The following is an 18,312-nucleotide window of genomic DNA, read 5'->3' as shown; positions in this document are numbered from 1 at the left end:
CAAAAGCATAATTTCAACAGTCAGCTGACAATATTTGGGCAAATTAGCATTCATCAATTCAATTTGCAAACATTTCCTGTGTTTTCAATGCAAGAGGTTTCCTAAATGAACCTCTGTGATTAGAATCAGCAAGTGATCCCAGTCAGGGCCTTTCATCCAGCCGTGCTTCTGTCTTGGTCGTTATAGAAAACTCTTTTCACGAACTGGCATAATAGTCCACCTGAATCCCGTTAATTACTGTGATGGTAAGATATGGATAGGGCACTATACGGATGGTAATTGAAGAAATGTGCGAAACCACCTCTGCCATTATTAATCCACACACACACACACACACACACACACACACACACACACACACACACACACACACACACACACACACACACACACACACACACACACACACACACACACACACACACACACACACACACACACACACACACACACACACACACACACACACACACACACACACAATTAGCCCACCACACAGTCTTAGAATTAATGAGCTGGGAAGAAAGTTGACGGTGAATGGATGTTGTTTCTCATAATAATTTACATCGGCGGTTTTTTCATTGACCACCATGAAACCGTGTTTTCATCATTGCGGTTGTGTTCTCAGTAGGCACATTAAAACATTTGTATGGAAATCAGTTAATGCTAGAGAGTTGGTAAAGGCAACATGCAGGAACGTCCTCCACAAAAAACTGCTGTAACAAGAACATTATTACACCCCATAATGGTTGCCGTAAATAATAACCGGAGCAGAGGAAAAAGTCAGGTGTTGTAAAATAAAGACCTACAATTTCCACGTTGGATGGTGGGGCCTGCTATTTATATGAAACCAAATGTCAACATTGACTAATCTTGTCTTAACTAACCTAACTTACGTCACAATATTAACACACTGTATATTACGTAATGTACCTAATAACGTTAGAAAAATACTTATTTTTACCTGAACCATGATATTTTGCTTAATGGTAACACATAGTTTTGTTTAAACGTGTGTTTAAAGCCCCTGTTGCTGGTACTCTGCAGCAGTGGGGAACCGTCAGGTCCCTCTAACCTGCCTACTCAGTTTCTGTTGGAATGTGAAGGGTTAAATGGAAGAAGCCCCTCTCTGAGAGTTACTGGGAAGATAGGAGGTGATTGGTGGTCCAGCTATGAACGCACAGAGGGCCCAGCAATAGTTATTCAATGAGAGAGTAATGTCAACTGACAGTAAATTGACCAATCATATCTTCCCTCTCAATGGGTGGCCTTTATTATCACAAACTTTATGACAAGTTCCGCCCACTGTCAAGTTAGGGGGAAAAGTAGCTAGTTAGTATTAGTTCATGATGGCTAACGTCAGTGATAGTGAGGACATCGTTGCGAAATTATTAAACAAGTCATTTAAAAGGACAGGTGGATGGACTTTTTGTTAAGTAATCTGATCATCAAGGGTAGGCCAAAGTTATTTTCAATGTAGGCCGCTGTGCCAACCTAATTCATTCTGCCTATAACTGTATCCCCAAATTAATCGTATATTTTTGAATTAGCCGCTGTGCTGGTTTTAACAAAATTGCCTGTTTGTGGTGTGTTCCAAAATGAAGGATCATTGTCCATTGTAACTTGGCTGTGGGCGCCTTGCCATGATGGGTGTTCATAAATGCTGATGTACACGCAGCTTGTGTGATATGATTATTTGTATTTGTAATTTATAAATAAATTGTTTTGCTTTATAAAGTCATGTTTTGTTGTAACTCTTTCTCTCTCCGTTGCATTGATAAGACTCCACTGGCGTCTTAAGGCTGGCATTTTTTGTTTTGACGAGGGAACCCCCTTCCCTCTAACCCCCGTTAGAGGGCCTAGGAATAGAAGTCATGGTTTGTGTGTCGTTTTGGGACAAACAATCTATTCTGTTGTTACACGACTCTGCCTAAAATAGAACATCACCATCTAGACAAACAGACAAGGTCCTGCACACAGTACAACATACTGTATGTTTTGATTCATAGTTCAGCCTCAGATTTTCTGTTGTTATCGCCACCATGATACTGTAATCTTCTATATCAGGCTTCATGTGGCGTTTGGATACTACTTAGGACCCCAAAGCAGAGACTGACACAAATAAAGTTTCAATGTGTTCAGGGACGTCGGAACTATTTTCTGGGGGGGGGGGGTGCGGGATTTTTGCTGGGAGGGTCGGGGGGGAAACTCACACTATCAATGATTAACGAACTCGACACGTAGGCCTAATAGCCTAGGCCTATACATAACAGATATAGGCTACATAAACACACGCAGCATCTTAATTGTTACGAAAATGTATGAAACAAAATGAATTAATGAATTAATCAAGCCTTTATTAAGGAACATACTGTAGCCTAATAGGCGATAACATAGGCCTACAGCATTCAGAAAATCAACAGAATAATACAGCCTTTACGAACATAGGCCTAATGGAACATTCAGAAAAATAACGGTTTACTTTGCGCTCGTAAGGGCTTTTAAACTGTTCCAAAAGTAGACCTTCTCTCCGTTGTTCTGCTGATAAATTCTTTAAGCAGGGTCGAGACATCGCATTCATCGAGAAGGTCGCTATGCGCATTCATAATGGCCAAATGAGTGAGTCTCTCCTGCTTAATAGTATTGCGCAGCCACGTTTTCAACCTGCGCAACGCCGAGAACGAGCGCTCGGATGCCGCGACAGAAATGGGCAGAGCCAGACAGAGCTTTATGAGCCATGCTTCCGACAGCATGGAGCGGGATTGGGGCTGCAAGGTGTGCAGAATGGCCAATACATCCTGAATGGTTTTCACTTCTCGCCCCCTACACACGTCGCTCAGGATGTCCAGCTCAAGGCTTAGCTGCTCTCTTGAAAAGGAAGTCAGTTCCAGGGAACCCACATCCACTCGTTTCCCTTGGGCCGCCTGTAGAACTGCCTGCTCTCGCCCTGCAGCTACGCGGAGTCCTTCCTGGTCAAAGCGCCGCTCCACCTCTGTGCGCACCAAGTCCAGGGCCTCAAACAATTCCCTCTTCCACAGGCTTGGATATTCTTTAATAGTTAAATATAACAGTTAAACAACAACCAAAAAATAGTTTCCATATGGGCTGCCTATTTAAGCTGGGTGGGTCAACCTTAAATTTTCAATTTAAATTCAAATTATGAATATGGTTTGTTATGAAAGTAGGCCTATACGTTATTAGTCAGTTGATACCGTTGTAATGAATTATTAATTGCAGGCTAATTTCGCAAATAAGCGTACATGGATGTAGTACATTATTATGAACTATGATATCGTTTTCTATGGATAGATCAAATCTGTCCACAAATGCTGGAGAGCACGCTCTGTGTGCGTATTTGTTGCATTCTTTCAACATTACAGACCGATGAGCTTTATGATTAATTTTAAAATACTGTTGGCATTATTTATTTATTTATTTAGGCCTATTTATTTACCCTCGTTCTCCAACTCCCGTTCCTCCTCCTCCGCTGTATGGCGAAAACGCGCTGGGGTCTTGCTGGTGCGCACTGGATGAGGAGGCTTCAAGTTGTAGCGCTCTGTGTATTGTTTGGTCTTGGCCACAAGGTCAGCGAAGGTGTCATCTTGTCTGAGTGTGTTCAGTCGCTGGCAAAGAAGTTTGGCAGCTTCCATTGATCCAAGGGCTGTGACTTTGGTGCCTTGCAGTGACCGAGCCACGGATTCACATGGCGTAAACATGGTAACGCAGGCAAACAAACCAAAGACTGTGCGCGTAGTGGTGCCCTTTTTGAGCAATCCTGCCACTTTGGCACGCGTCTCCCCCTTGACAATCCTGTCACTCTCCAAGGTCCTAAATGTCTGCAGCATCTCTCCATAGCATGCCAGCAACCGTGACAGTGCCACAACTCTGACGCACCACCGAGTTGGGCACAGGGCAAGCAGGTTGATCACTTCTCCACATCCAAAAAGAGACTGGTATAACGTTTTTCTCTTTGCTGAATCATTAATCACAACTGTGACTTCCCGAACAAAGTTCAGTGTATCGGCAACAAGGCGCACTTCTTTTGCCACTTCTTGCAACACTAAATCCAGAGAGTGGTTTGCGCAGTGGACAAACAAGGAGTCAGGACATGTTTCCTTTAATCTTGCCTGCACTCCCTTGAACCTCCCTGACATGTTGCTGGCTCCATCAAAACAGTAGCCTTTCAGCTTCTCCAGCGGCAGATTTAGCCGAACAAGGACATCTTTAATGCACAGAAAAAGCATCTCGGCGGTTGTGTCTGGAGCGTTGTAAAAGCCCAGAAAGAAATTCTGGACTTCAAGATTGTCATCTGCAAATTGTATACTGCATGAGAACTGTTCTTTTCCACTGACGTCGGTGGTCCCATCAGCAGTTAAGCCGAAAAAAGGACTTTCGGATGCTTTGGCTCCGATTTTCCTCTGGATGTCATGGGCAAACAGCTCCAGAACTTCATTCTGGATGCTGCCCGACATCCAAATGTCCCTCCTCTTCATCCAGTTTTGCAGGTCAGGATCAGCGCGTACCCTCTCGACCACTAGCTGCCACAACACCCCATCCCGATTTGCAGCTCCTCTCAGAGGGAGTCCCTGGCGCCCCAGGAATCTCACGCGGCTGAAAACGAGCTCCAGCATTTTCCGGGCTGTTATTTGTTCTTTAGCAGCAGCCTCAGACAAAAGCGCATTAATTGGCGTAGTTTTCAATGCAGCCAATCTTTGAGTCGCATCTAAATGAATGCGTGTTTTCTCGTGGTCTCTGATTTTCTCCTTTGCTTTTCTCCAGTTTGAAAAGCCCGTATCTTTCAAAAACGGACTGTCAGCTTGTTCTGACCCGACCAACTTGCGCTTGACAGCTGACCTGCACACACCACACACAATGCCATCACTGACCGCGATGTATTCCAGCCACGGCCACTCTCTGAACCAGGCGGCCTTGCAGGAACGAGTGAAGTTCTCACCCAACTTCTTGGCAGGAAAATTGTAATCCTGTGGTGGTTTGCATGATATTGCCTCTTCTTGGCTAGCACCGGGTGCTGGTGGTGGCGCTGGGGAGGGAGGACGAGGCCGAGGGCCGCCGGGCCCTTCGGCTGCCTGCTGCTGCTGTCCGGTTGCTGGCACACAGCCTCTAGGTGTCTCTCTCGGACGTTTAGCTGGGTCGGGCGGATTTGTAAAAAAATCTGAAATTCGTTTTTGAGACATAGGCTAGTTCTAGCTGGCGTAGTTGAACTCAAATCATGTAGCCTATGGATATGCTAAAAACAAATGAGAGCCGCGAACACAGCAAACATAAAAAAAATTCCCGCTACTTTTTAAAAAATTTTTTTACACATAGGCCAACGTCACAGTGAGCTGTCAGATGCAGTCTGCATAGCAACAGCTATGCCATGCCAGCCAGGCTGCTGTATTGAGCCAGGCAGGGTGCATATCACATCAAAAGATCTGTATTAAGAAATACATGTAAGTCAGACAAATTGAGTTTAAATTCAGAATCTTTATTTTTATTTTTTAACGTAGGCTAATCCTGTGATTCCTGAGGCTGACGGGAGGGGGTGCTGCCGCACCCCCCGCACCCCTAGTTCCGACGTCTATGAATGTGTTTAACACAGACAGCTAGTCCACGGCAGGTACTGAAGACAGGGAGCTGGCTGGCTGCATTAAGGTCCAAAAACAAAGCAGAGGGAAAACGTCCCCGACAAAAAACTCAAAAGTTCCTAAAAAACTGCGAAGTGAAAAAAAACTAGACTCAAGGCTGCAGAAAGGCACTCCGGATCGTCGAACAGCATTTAATACTCTGGCAGAGAAGTGAGGTGAGGGCCAGGCTCTTAAAGAGCAGGTTGATCATGTGAGTGGTGTTGGAGATTTGGAGGATGTTTAAAACCAACCTCGTCTCCGCGTGTCGTTTGGTAAGCTGGGTAAATTCGTAAAAAGGAAGGGATTAAGAAACACCAGAATGCAAGTTAAACAATAATCTGGTTTTAATGATACAAAGTAACAATACCAATACAAAGGAATCACGAAGCACTCTGCAGAGTACTCCGGGCTCAGGTTCTACCACCGTGTGAGACAGGTCTCAGGAACGGCCAGTCAAAAACAAGAGCGCGAACCAAAGGAAAACACAGGCTTTCATACTAAAACACAGGAGGAGGTGTGTGCGTGCTTTCCCCCAGAGTTCATCTTATTGGGAGAGACCAACACATGGCCTGTCGCACCCAATCAGTGCGACACAGCAGAAGAAACCCGGAAACAAAAAGTCTCTTTCAGTTTGACGAAGACCAGACACCTTCTGGTGTCTGGTACGAACCTGCTCTAAACAACAAGTTTCCTTATCTTATTTCACATCTTGCAGCCAGCACACACACATCCCCTTTATGGCCCTTTGTCCCTGAGTCCATCTTCCCCCCTCAGGTTACCACACACAAGTTAAAAGTATGTTTTAAGATATAGTTGTTATAGTTGGCTAAATATACGTAATACATGTAAATCACTTTCATATCAATAATAACGAGGAACACATTACCTATGCTCTTAAGCAGTATTAGAGATGCTTTTCAAATAGTCAAACTTCACACAGGCTCAATATAGAGAACACACTCATTTGTCCTGTTGTCTTTCCAGCCATTTGAGCTATTGTTCACATCTCTACTTCAAATAAAAGGTTTCAAATTGCATATTTCCAGCTTCCTTTACACATACTGTTATTATTAATACAAAGTAATTTACCACACATCTATTTAAAACAAGTAGATTTCCCTGATAATTGACATGCTGAAAATCTCAAGAAGAATGTTCCCTCCCCCAGCTCTCTCGTCCCTGTCATAAAAGCTGCTTCCATTTCCTATAGAGTAATAAAACATGTTTAAGCTAATTTCGCCACAATGTTTGTAGCCATTCAGTACCCGCACATGAAAGAATAAAAACAGAGGTATAGTTGAACAGTAATCACGCAGCACATATATTTACTGCAATGAAAACACACACATTTGCCCTAAGCATGTGTAACGCACCCTCTTCTTTTATGAGGGAAACATTCCAGAGTTTTGGAGCTATCCCCAAATTAGGATGTCCCCTGCTTGCATCCCTCTCTAAACACAAAGACTTCACCTCAATATATTGGGGAGGGAAAATATACTTTGTCCCTTCAAATTTAACACACATGAATATATATAAGGTGACATTAAAATGAATATACCAGATTTAACTTTCCTGCCATAACACGTTACTTTAATACTTCAAATAATTCAAATAATCCTTCAATTCCCCCTTTTTGGTCTCGCCTCACGAGACCAACACACATAAGACATTTGAAACAAAACTACTGTCATTCTTTGATACTGTGTCTGTCCCCCTTCATTAAACCTTTGGGAACAGAAAACAACTTTTCATGTCAGTGAAGGAACTATCAGAGTGGTTGCCTGAGTGCCAGAAAGCAGCATCCTTGCGTGTTGTTGAATCCTCAGGGCCCCCCCCCCTCAGCGGAAAACGCCAACAAGGGCAGCTGATAGGGAGGGGGAGATGCGGCCTTTCCTTCAAAGGTGGAACTGATTAATCTGATCAGAGAGAAGTAGACTCCTCTGCTGCCTCGAGAAGTCCCCCAGCCCGCTGACGCCAGCTTCCAAGTCGTCTGCTGTAGGGATGTCCGCGTTGATGATAGCCAGGTCCGTCCGGATGTCGTCGAGAGTCCTTCCAGGTGATTTCCCCGCTGTACACTGGCTCCAGTGGTACCAGATGTCCCCCTTTGCTCCTCGGCGGACGGCATGAGATGTCCTCTGGGTCACTCTGTAGAGGCCGGAGAACCTGGGGTTGAGTCACGTAGGCCTGACGAACTCCGCTGTGTCGGCCTCCTGGTCCTCGGGTCCCCCTTTTGGCGTCAGCAACCTGTGTGGAGAAATCTGATACCCACCCCTCAAGTCTACGCTCAGGGCTTCTGGGCCCTCAGGTGTTTGACCCACCACTGGTAGGCTGCTTGGAGCCTGTTGGTGGGGTGTCTTAAAACAACAGCTGTCTGTGAACAGGTTTTCTAAATTAGTTGCAGACCTCCTATCTGCCAGTGCAGCTTCAGAATCTTAATACTTGGCCTGTGTCAACAAAATAAACCCCAACATCTTCAGGTGAACTAAATAACATATTTCAATAGCTCTGAATTTCTGACAAGCATCTGTGTTATTATAAATGAAATCCTTGAGATCCTATTTAAAATCTAAATATAATATGAACTGCTAATGTCTCTGGTAAAGAAACACACTAATGTTATGGATTAAAAACAACTAAAATCATGATACTGACAAAGTGAATTGAATTTGGTTCACAGCACCGGCGGAGGGTCATACACATTACCATTAGAAATTAGCAAGGTCAGTCACATCTTAGTGCCCACGTCACAACCCATGACCTTTAAGATAATGTACAAAATAAATCGTACATTAATGCTAAAATAGCTCGGTAGTACCCCGTATTTTGTGGTAGTCGCATATAGTTTATGCCAGGCATGTACAAAGTCCGGCCTGGCCCGCGTCAGATTTAATACGGCCCTCAGCTTCGGTCTTATAATGTATTATTTATGGCTGGCTAGCTCTGTCAAACAGAATACATCTTTCAAATGTAATGCATCTTTTCACCACATGGCGGCAGCACCCACTCTAAGGGGCCGTTCTCATGCGCAATTTACCTTTTCTGTAAAGACCATGGTTGCGTTCGGATAGTTTAAAAATCAGCTCCTAAGTTCTAACTCTATCTCCTATTCCTTGACCTCTGAGTGAAACGTCACAGGGTTAAGGGATAGTGGATAGGATAATTCAAAAGGACTGCGGTACTTTAGAGAATCCGAATGCACTTTCACTATCCGACGTGTTTATGATGCGCCAGCGGACGTCATTGTGTGCGTCTGCTGCTGTGGGGAAACTATGGAAACTACAGTTTTCTATACAACGGACTACAACATGGATGTTTAATAAGAACGACGGACTCATATAGAGATTCTGCACCATGCTCTGATGCTGTTGCTTTATGCTTTATGAACAACAGAGAAACATATTCTTCATGAACAAAACTGGAATTTAAATAAAAAATGAAAGTGAAACTTATGCTCGTCACCCTCTCCCTCCGGTCCACATTAATACAAATGATCTCAATACGTATGATTGTATGAACTATGAAAATATCTTAAAATCAATACAAATGTATTTATTATAAACGTTAGTCTTTAACACCTATCACTGTGTATATCACCATTCAAACATCTTTTAAAAGTTGAACAAACCCCACACAGCTCAGTGAAATGTTGACTTTATTTGATAATTACAGTAAAAACTAACGTTCATATTTCTCTTTTTGATTATAATACTGATGAACGTTCAAAACAAAGCACTTTGGCAACTTACCACATACGTTTTAAATGCTTAATAAGCACCGTAACTTTCATGATATAATTTCTCCGTCATAATCGTTTGTGTCCGTGAACAGCCGACTGTTGTGTGACGTCAAATGCTAAGGCTGCAAGGCATTGTGGGGCAGCATTTTCTCCTCTCCTTTCGGTTAGGGAGGTCCAGTGGTTCCTAAGCTAAAGGAGGTTATAAAGGAAGTTGGAAACCTCCTTTCCTATCATTCTAGAGAATTCAAATGGCACTTATCATGGCTGCCACTAAGGGACTTCCGGATCATTTCACTCGGTTAGGAAGGTTCCTAAGCTAAATGGACTATTCGAACGCAACCCATGGCTGCAGTCGAATAGTCCAAAAATCAGCTCCTAAATTCTATCCCTATCGTCTATCCCTTGACCTCTGAGTGAAACGTCACGGGGTTAAGGGATAGTGGATAGGAGAATTCAAAAGGACTTAGGAGAAGAGACTGCGGTACTTTAGAGAACCCGACTGCACTTTCACTATACGACGTGTTTATGATGCGCCAGCGGACGTCATTTTGTGCGTCTGCTGCTGTGGGGAAACTATGGAAACTACAGTTTTCTATACAGCGGACTACAACATGGATGTTTAATAAGAACGAGGGACTACTGTAAACTCATCTAGAGACTCTGCACCGTGATCTGATGCTGTTGCTTTATGCTTTATGAGCGTGGACAACAGAGAAACGTTTTCTTCATGACCAAAGTTGGAATTGAAATAAAAAAGGAAAGTGAAACTTATGCTCGTCACCCTCTCCCTCCGGTCCACATTTAATACAAATGATCCCAATACGTATGATTGTATGAAAAGATCTTAAAATAAATACAAATGTATTTATTATAAACGTTAGTCTTTAACACCTATCACTGTGTATATCACCATTCAAACATATTTTAAAAGTTGAACAAACCCCACACAGCTCAGTAAAGACTGTGAAATGTTGACTTTATTTGATAATTTCAGTAAAAAACTAACGTTCATATTTCTCTTTTTGATTATAATACTGATGAACATTCAAAACAAAGCACTTTGGCAACTTACCACGTACGTTTTAAAATGCTTAATAAGCACCGTAACTTTCATGATATAATTTCTCCGTCATAATCGTTTGTTTCCGTGAACGGCCGACTGTTGTGTGACGGCAAATGCTGCGGCTGCAAGGCATTGTGGGGCAGCATTTTCTCCTCTCCTTTCGGTTAGGGAGGTCCAGTGGTTCCTAAGCTAAAGGAGGTTATAAAGGAAGTTTGAAACCTCCTTTCCTATCATGTAGAGAATTCGAACGGCACTTATCATGGCTAACACTGAGCGACTTCCGGATCATTTCACTCGGTTAGGAAGGTTCCTAAGCTAAATGGACTATTCGACTGAAGCCCAGGCACTGTCAAAAAAGAACACGTTGTTTTTACGGTAGAAACCTGGCAGCTTTGTTGCCAGAATAATGATGTAAAAAATACGGTAAATTGTAACAACGTGTATATTTTACAGTTTAAAACTGTTGTAATTTACATTTTAAATCTGTAATTTCAACAGCCTTTTTATGCTGAATTAGCATGATCTCGTTGCTATTAAACTGATTATTTCAGTAAGATTTACATGCAGTTGTTTTCTATTGTACATTGAATGTCATTCAATTTTACAGAAAAATACCAAACAAATAACACTGTTTAACTCTAAAAGCATCAGTGTAATGCTGTAATTTAACTGAATTTTCCCGCAAATTGTAATCAAAGGTTGTGTATAATTTAGTGTATTTTGCCGTAGTAATGACGAGTTTTACGGTGAAAGGAACATCTAAATACTGCAATTTAAATTTTCTGTAAAATGTTATTACAATTAAAATGCAGAAAAAACTGTTCTATGAATATCAATCTCAATTAAAACTGCGGTCGCACTTGTGCGCGCAGTGATTAGCGGGACCTCGCGTCCGTGCGCCTGTCGGGGAGGGCGGCCGGTCGTCCCGGCATCAAGCAGACGCGCGTGAGTCCTCGGAAATGAGCCGTTTGTAATTTCTCTAATTTCACGTCCCAGACTCCCAGGTCCTCCGGCAGCAACCCGGAAACGGATGTCGGCGCGCGGTCTGGAAGGAAAACTAATTTCTCTGAAGGCTCGTCGAGGATCGATTATCGAGGAGACTGTCTGGAGGAGCCGTGACCGAGGATACGCTGATTTAGAGGAGAGAGGAGTGTCTCTGGAGGAGCTATAACCGAGGGTACACTGAAGTATTCTCCGGAGACGATTTCAGCCAACAGTGATTTTTAAAAGAGGCGTGACGGATGGCTGGATGTCAACGAAGCACAGCTCTGCAAACTGTTCCCGTTTTGATTATAAGTTATTCAAGATGATCAAATGTGCATCAGACTTTCTGCCCTTTACCGTTTGTTTGTTTACTCACTAATCACATCTCCCCTGGATGTTAGGTTATGCTTTCATTGTGAGGCGATGTTTACAGTGAGAACAGCTGCTGAGGTCAGTGCAGAAAGCAGAACAGTGTGTATAATATATATCGCTCAATAATATATGTAACAGGCCTACATTTCACACTTTATTTGTAGGCTTTAGGAGATATCTACAAGTAAACAGTAGATATTTTTCATGAAACCATATAGTGCTTCACATAATAAAATATACAAGGGCTGTAGCCTGATATTTAGTTATGCTTTAGGAGCTGTTTGTGTTTGTTTTAAAATGTGTAGGTGTGGTTGTGTGTGTGTGTGTGTGTGTGTGTGTGTGTGTGTGTGTGTGTGTGTGTGTGTGTGTGTGTGTGTTTGTGGTTGTTTGTGTGTGTCTCAGTAGCTTAAGGTAGTCTGTGACATACATGGTCAAAAATGATACATTCTCCATTAGCTTACGAGCTCCATGTTCAAGCGATCGACTATTCCTTCGCAATGTAGCATCACATTGGATATGCGCTTAAGTTGCCCTCGATTGGAATTATTCAGATCATTTCCCTATGACGAATTAGCGCAAATGTGCTTAAAATGCATTAAAAACGCCCATTTTTAAAAATGGCCAGCTTTCTGGGGGGCGGGGCTAATGAAAAGCAATTTGAAATATGTGTGCAATCATAATAGCAATGTGTATACAGCGTTTCGTGAATATCGGAAAAACTATATGCGAGCAGTTTGGAGCAACTTGCGACATGTAAATCATCGAAGATGGTGTATTCACTGTTAGCTTAAGACCTCCACGAGTGATTTTTCCAAAACGTGCTCCGCAATTAAGTATCATATTGGATGGGGGCTGAACTTGTCCTGGATTGGAATTTTTCTGATCATTCCCCTAGGAGGAGTTGGCAAGAATGTGCTTAAAATGGCTGAAAAACGCAAATTTTTCAAAATGGCCGACTTCCTGGGGGGCGGCGCTAATGGAAGGCAATTTGAAATATGTGTGCAATCATAATAGTAATGTAGATATAGTGTTTCGTGAATATTGGAACAAGTATATTTGAGTAATTTGGAGTAGTTTGGAGTCATTTGCGACACGTCAAAAATTGTGTATTTGCTGTTAACTTACGACCTCCACGATTGAGCTATCAAAAATGTTCTTCCCAATTTGGCATCATATTGGATAGGGGCTGAACTTGTGCTGGACTAGAATTTTTCCGATCATTCCCCTAGGAGCAGTTTGCAAGAATGTGCTTAAAATGGCTGAAAAACGCACATATTTCAAAATGGCCGACTTTCTGGGGGGCGGGGCTTATGGAATCTATTTACAAATATGTCCGCAATTCCATGAGGAATGTCTGTTCCAAAAAAGTTGTGAAGTTCTAAGAAACTATATGTGACTACCACACAATAGGGGGCGCTCGTGAGCAGCTTTTTTGAAAAATTACGTTTTTTTTTTACATTCTCGAAAAGGTCGTGGGCTCTGACGTGTGTCCCAAGTTTTGCGTCCGAAGCTCATTTTATGCTATCGCAATTTAAAAAAAATGTATCGGCCACGCCCACATTCTGAATTTTTTGCGACACTTTAAATCTGAGTTTGTTGTCACCCTGAGAGTATGTCTAAAAAAAAATAAAAATAATTAGTCCATCCGCTCTTGAGTTATAAATTGGTGGTGTTTTTGGCGCCCCCTATAGTCCAAAAGGAAAATGCTATAGTGTGCTATTCCCCAAGACAGTTTGAACCTATCTACCAAAATCTGTGTTGTTTGGATACATTGTTGATGAGTTATGAGCATTTCTTTCTAAGCCCCGCCCTTTTGCGAGTACGTTTTGATTGACGTTGGCAATATTTATCGTCCTAACATGCTCATTTTCTACGGTAATGTGTCTGACCCTCCACCGATGCTGGATATGAAGTTTGGTGTCGAAAAACTGAACATTGAAATTTAAGTGAATATTTAACTGTTTTGAACATTATGCTAATGTAGAAGAAAAAACATTTAGGTGGAGCTTAGGGTTCCAAGAGGATTATTTGTAGAGCAGGTCCACCCAGATATGTGTGCAAAATCTCAGGTCATTCGGAGTTACGGTGCGACTTTGTAAATCTATTCCAAAATGGGATTTTGATAGGTCGCGCTATTGAGCACGTTGGAATATTTTAACCCATTGACTCCAGAATGTTGCAATTTTTACCGATCCTGGCGCCCGTGCAAAATTATACAACTTTGTCAGCATCCTAAAGGGCTGTAGCCTGATATTTAGTTATGCTTTAGGAGCTGTTTGTGTTTGTTGTACAATGTGTAGCTGTGGTTGTGTGTGTGTGTGTGTGTGTGTGTGTGTGTGTGTGTGTGTGTGTGTGTGTATGTGTGTGTGTGTGTGTGTGTGTGTGTGTGTGTGTGTGTGTGTGTGTGTGTGTGTGTGTGTGTGTGTGAGAGTTGAAGGTGCAGGCAGACAGGCGGGTCTCAGTAGCTTAAAGGGGACCTATCATGCTATATTTGAATAATATATTGTAGGGCCATACTGAAGTATTATTTGAATTATTTGAAGTATTAAAGTAACGTGTTATGGCAGGAAAGTTCAATCTGGTGTATTCATTTTAATGTCACCTTATATATATTCATTTGTGTTAAATTTGAAGGAACAAAGTATATTATTCCTCCCCAATATATTGAGGTGAAGTCTTTGTGTTTAGAGAGGGATGTGAGCAGGGGACATCCTTATTTGGGGATAGCTCCAAATCTATGGAACGTTTCCATCGTAAAAAAGAGGGTGCGTTACACATGCTTAGGGCACATGTGTGTGTTTTTTCATTGCAGTAAATATATGTGCTGCGTGATTACTGTTCAACTATACCTCTGTTTTTATTCTTTCATGTGTGGGTACTAAATGGCTACAAACGTTGTGGAGAAATTAGCTTAAACATGTTTTATTACTCTATATGAAATGGAAGCAGCTTTTATGACAGGGACGAGAGAGCTGGGGGAGGGGACATTCTTCTTAAGATTTTCAGCATGTCAATTATCAGGGAAATCTACTTGTTTTAAATAGATGTGTGTGGTTGATTACTTTGTATTAATAATAACAGTATGTGTAAAGGAAGCTGGAAATATGCAATGTGAAACCTTTTATTTGAAGTAAAGATGTGAACAATAGCTCAAATGGCTGGAAAGGCTGCAGGACAAATGAGTGTGTTCTCTATATTGGGCCTGTGTGAAGTTTGACTATTTGAAAAGCATCTCTAATACTGCTTAAGAGCATAGGTAATGTGTTCCTCGTTATTATTGATATGAAAGTAATTTACATGTATTGCGTATATTTAGCCAACTATAACAACTATATCTTAAAACATACTTTTAACTTGTGTGTGGTAACCTGAGGGGGGGGAAGAGGGCCACAGAGACAAAGAGCCATAAAGGGGATGTGTGTGTGCTGGCTGCAAGATGTGAAATAAGATAAGGAAACTTGTTGTTTAGAGCAGGTTCGTTCCAGACACCAAAAGGTGTCTGGTTTTCGTCAAACTGAAAGAGACTTTTTGTTTCCGGGTTTCTTCTGCTGTGTCGCGCTGATTGGGTACGACAGGCCATGTGTTGGTCTCTCCCAATAAGATGACCTCTGGGGGAAAGCACCCACACACCTCCTCCTGTGTTTTTAGTATGAAAGCCTGTGTTTTCCTTTGGGGCTCGAAAATGACATTCCCAGAACGAATGACCATATCTTCCCTTCTAAAAGGGTTAAATTAATAATCTTGTTTCTCAAAGTAATGATAAACTTGTGAGTTGGATGTAGAAAAGTCAATCAATTTAGATGTTTTTTATTTTAAAGAAAATTCAGATTGAACATGGTAAAAAACTGTAAATTATAGTGTCTGTCCCAAAAATATTTTGTACTTATCGTGAAAACTAACCTTGGATGATGGGTTAGTAGACTAAAAGCTTTAGGAATCCAAAATACAACATATAATAAGTACCTTGTATCAAGATTGATGCAAAACAAGTGATATTTGACCTTTTTAGACAGATTTAGCAAAAAAAACACTCTTCTGGTGCCATTTGGGTGGATTTTCCATATCTCTGGCCCCCCTTGTTCGATTTTGACATGTGACATCTCTTTCTGACCGTTAGAGCCAATAGAATCCAAGGGAAATCCTCCCGCACACACTCATGTAAAAAAAAAAAGGTAGCTTCTCTGCGCATGCTAGCTTGCAGCAGAGGTGAGAAAGATCGCTGCTCTGATATAAAGCAACGGAAAAGCTGTTTTATTGCTTATGGATTATCAGAACATTTCAAAGGGGACGCAGTCACATTGGATATTAACCTATGGATTAACTACAGCATCGTTTTTATTATTTTAATGCCATTGAAGACCAGTTTAGACCAGACAAAGACGAAGTTAAGCCATGTTAGCGTTGTGGGCTACCTAGCGCCACCTGTTTTGATGTACGTTTTTGTTGATAATGTCGCAAGTTTGTATCTTACAGTGTTGAGGTGGGCACCGTTAGATTCTGTGTCTCCTTGCGATCATAAACGATGAGTTGGATGTGCACCTAGGATAAGTACTAAGGGAGCTAGGAGTGATTATCGGTGCAGTAATAGGTTAGCATTTTTCGATCAGGGGTCATTTAGATGCTTCTTATGAGACTTGTGTTTTGTTTTGGTAAAAATGGTTTGTATCGTCAGTTTGCTGAGATTATTCCCGTTAATCTGGTATAACACATTAATAGGTTCTTAAATATTAAGATCCCCTGAGACACAGTGCCCTGAAAGAAAGAAAAAAAAAGTACCTGCCGGCGGGGACCTTGGGGCTTAACAGGTTAAATCCGTGACAGGGGTCAAAGCCGTCGACCACCAGGTGCTTGTCCCCGTGTTCCAAAACCCGGAAAGGTCCATCGGCCTCTGTGCGCGTCGTTCCGGATGAACACTTGCCTAAAAACATAAAAAATATACATATATATTTTTGTATTATTATAAAACTGTGAATAATGTATTCACTCAAATAAATACAAAATATAATAAAATAAACATTAAGGTGAAGCATTTGATGAACTGAAATAATCTGTATTTGAACTTTTCTGTACTAGTACTCACAAAACATAAACTATTAGTTTTGGGTTTTTAATTATTATTAAACTGTGAATATTCACTCAAATAAATACAAAATATAATAAAATAAACATTAAGGTGCAGCATTTCGATGAACTGAAATAATCTGTATTTGAACTGTACTGTACTAGTACCTAAGCAGCCAGTTTGACATTATGACTTGCTTGTCATTGTATTTTCATGTTTTCTTTAAGAAAGATGAACTTGTCTACATTGCTTGCCAAAAGGGCAGATAAACAATGTCTCCTGCTGGAGAACACCCTCTCGCTAGGGACAGAGGTAGCAGATACAGCCAGGTAGCGCTTGGCTCGGTCTGAACTTTTTGCGAGTGGTGGAGGCTTAAATGCTAGTAGGAGTTGGCTTCGCACTTCAGTCTTTTTTCTTTTGGTACCGGTGATATTCACGTTCGGGTGATGCCTTTTCAAATGAGTGTGCAAGTTAGATGTATTGCCAGCCGCGTAACCAATTTTAGTTGAACAATGCCGACAAACAGCTTTGGTTTGGTCCACCTGTCTTTGTCCGTCATCCTTGTACGTAACTGCGAAACCAAAATGTTCCCAAAACGGAGACTTCAATGATGCTGGAGGATTTTCGAGCTCAACTTGATCTGCGTTCGCCATTTCAGTTCCTCAAATTACTGACTAAATTTGAACGCATTCCTGTGACCAGCTCTCATAGTATGACTCTCGTCCAATGAAATGACTTGGTCGCTCTATGCGTTGAACCCAATGTGAGCAAATGACTCTGAATGCTGCGACGCAGCACCTGAGATTACTTCCAAAAAGTTGTTAACGTTCTCAATTGTTTACGTTTAAAGTTATATTCGTTCGGTACACTTCGGTACACACGTGTACCGAACCGAAAGGCCCATACCGAATAATGTCGGTGCGGGTACGTATACCATTACACCCCTACTGATAATCCATCATAACATTTATGTCAATAATCGCTTGCTACTCACTCCCCCTCTCCCCGCTCTTTCTGAATATCAGGGAAAAATTGAAAGGAGGCGCAAACCAACAGCTAATAACCGACTGGGTGGGCGTCACCGTGAGTGACTACCGGTATTTGACATTTCCGGTTGTTGCAGTGTAAGAGGACCAATCATCCCGCTCTCTCCATGTGGCATCTCCATAGCTCGTAGCTTATCGCTCTTAGCTTTTACCTGAAGCGTTGTTTCATATTGAGGCTCACAACTCAACAACACAGCCTATACACATGTGACCACTGACCATTCAAGATATGATGTCACTTTTTTCCCCTCTTGGTAAGGACCTTCATCAGCAAAGAATGCCTGAAGCTCTGCTCCTCAGAGTTAGTGGCAGATGTGTGAAAGGCAGCTAAGCGCTGGCTCTCAGCTCGGTGCTGAGTGACTGACATGTGCCGTGACACCAAAATGAGAGTGTGACAACATGGCTGTGTCCATAGGCCTTAG

General features: G+C 42.0%; 1 protein-coding gene and 1 long non-coding RNA gene across 2 annotated transcripts in view; both read right to left on the bottom strand.

Moving 5' to 3' along the window:
• Positions 1–2,501: 2,501 nt before the first annotated feature.
• LOC307029639 (zinc finger MYM-type protein 1-like) lies at positions 2,502–4,631 on the bottom strand (the record flags this gene model as incomplete). The annotated part of the gene is made up of 2 exons (XM_079665720.1): positions 2,502–3,049; positions 3,455–4,631. The coding sequence occupies 2 exons, from the start codon at positions 4,629–4,631 to the stop codon at positions 2,502–2,504; spliced, it is 1,725 nt and encodes a 574-aa protein (XP_079521846.1).
• A 1,322-nt stretch (positions 4,632–5,953) lies between these two features.
• LOC307030007 overlaps positions 5,954–18,312 on the bottom strand; it is a 45,778-nt gene continuing 33,419 nt past the window's right edge. Inside the window, exon 2 of the long non-coding RNA XR_013805472.1 lies at positions 5,954–16,700. This is a non-coding gene — a long non-coding RNA (uncharacterized lncRNA). The remainder of the gene's footprint in view (positions 16,701–18,312) is intronic.

Source organism: Notothenia rossii, assembly GCF_949606895.1.
Source record: "Notothenia rossii genome assembly, chromosome: 2".
NCBI classification, from domain to species: domain Eukaryota; kingdom Metazoa; phylum Chordata; class Actinopteri; order Perciformes; family Nototheniidae; genus Notothenia; species Notothenia rossii.
This window is presented reverse-complemented; position numbering and strand designations above follow the sequence as displayed.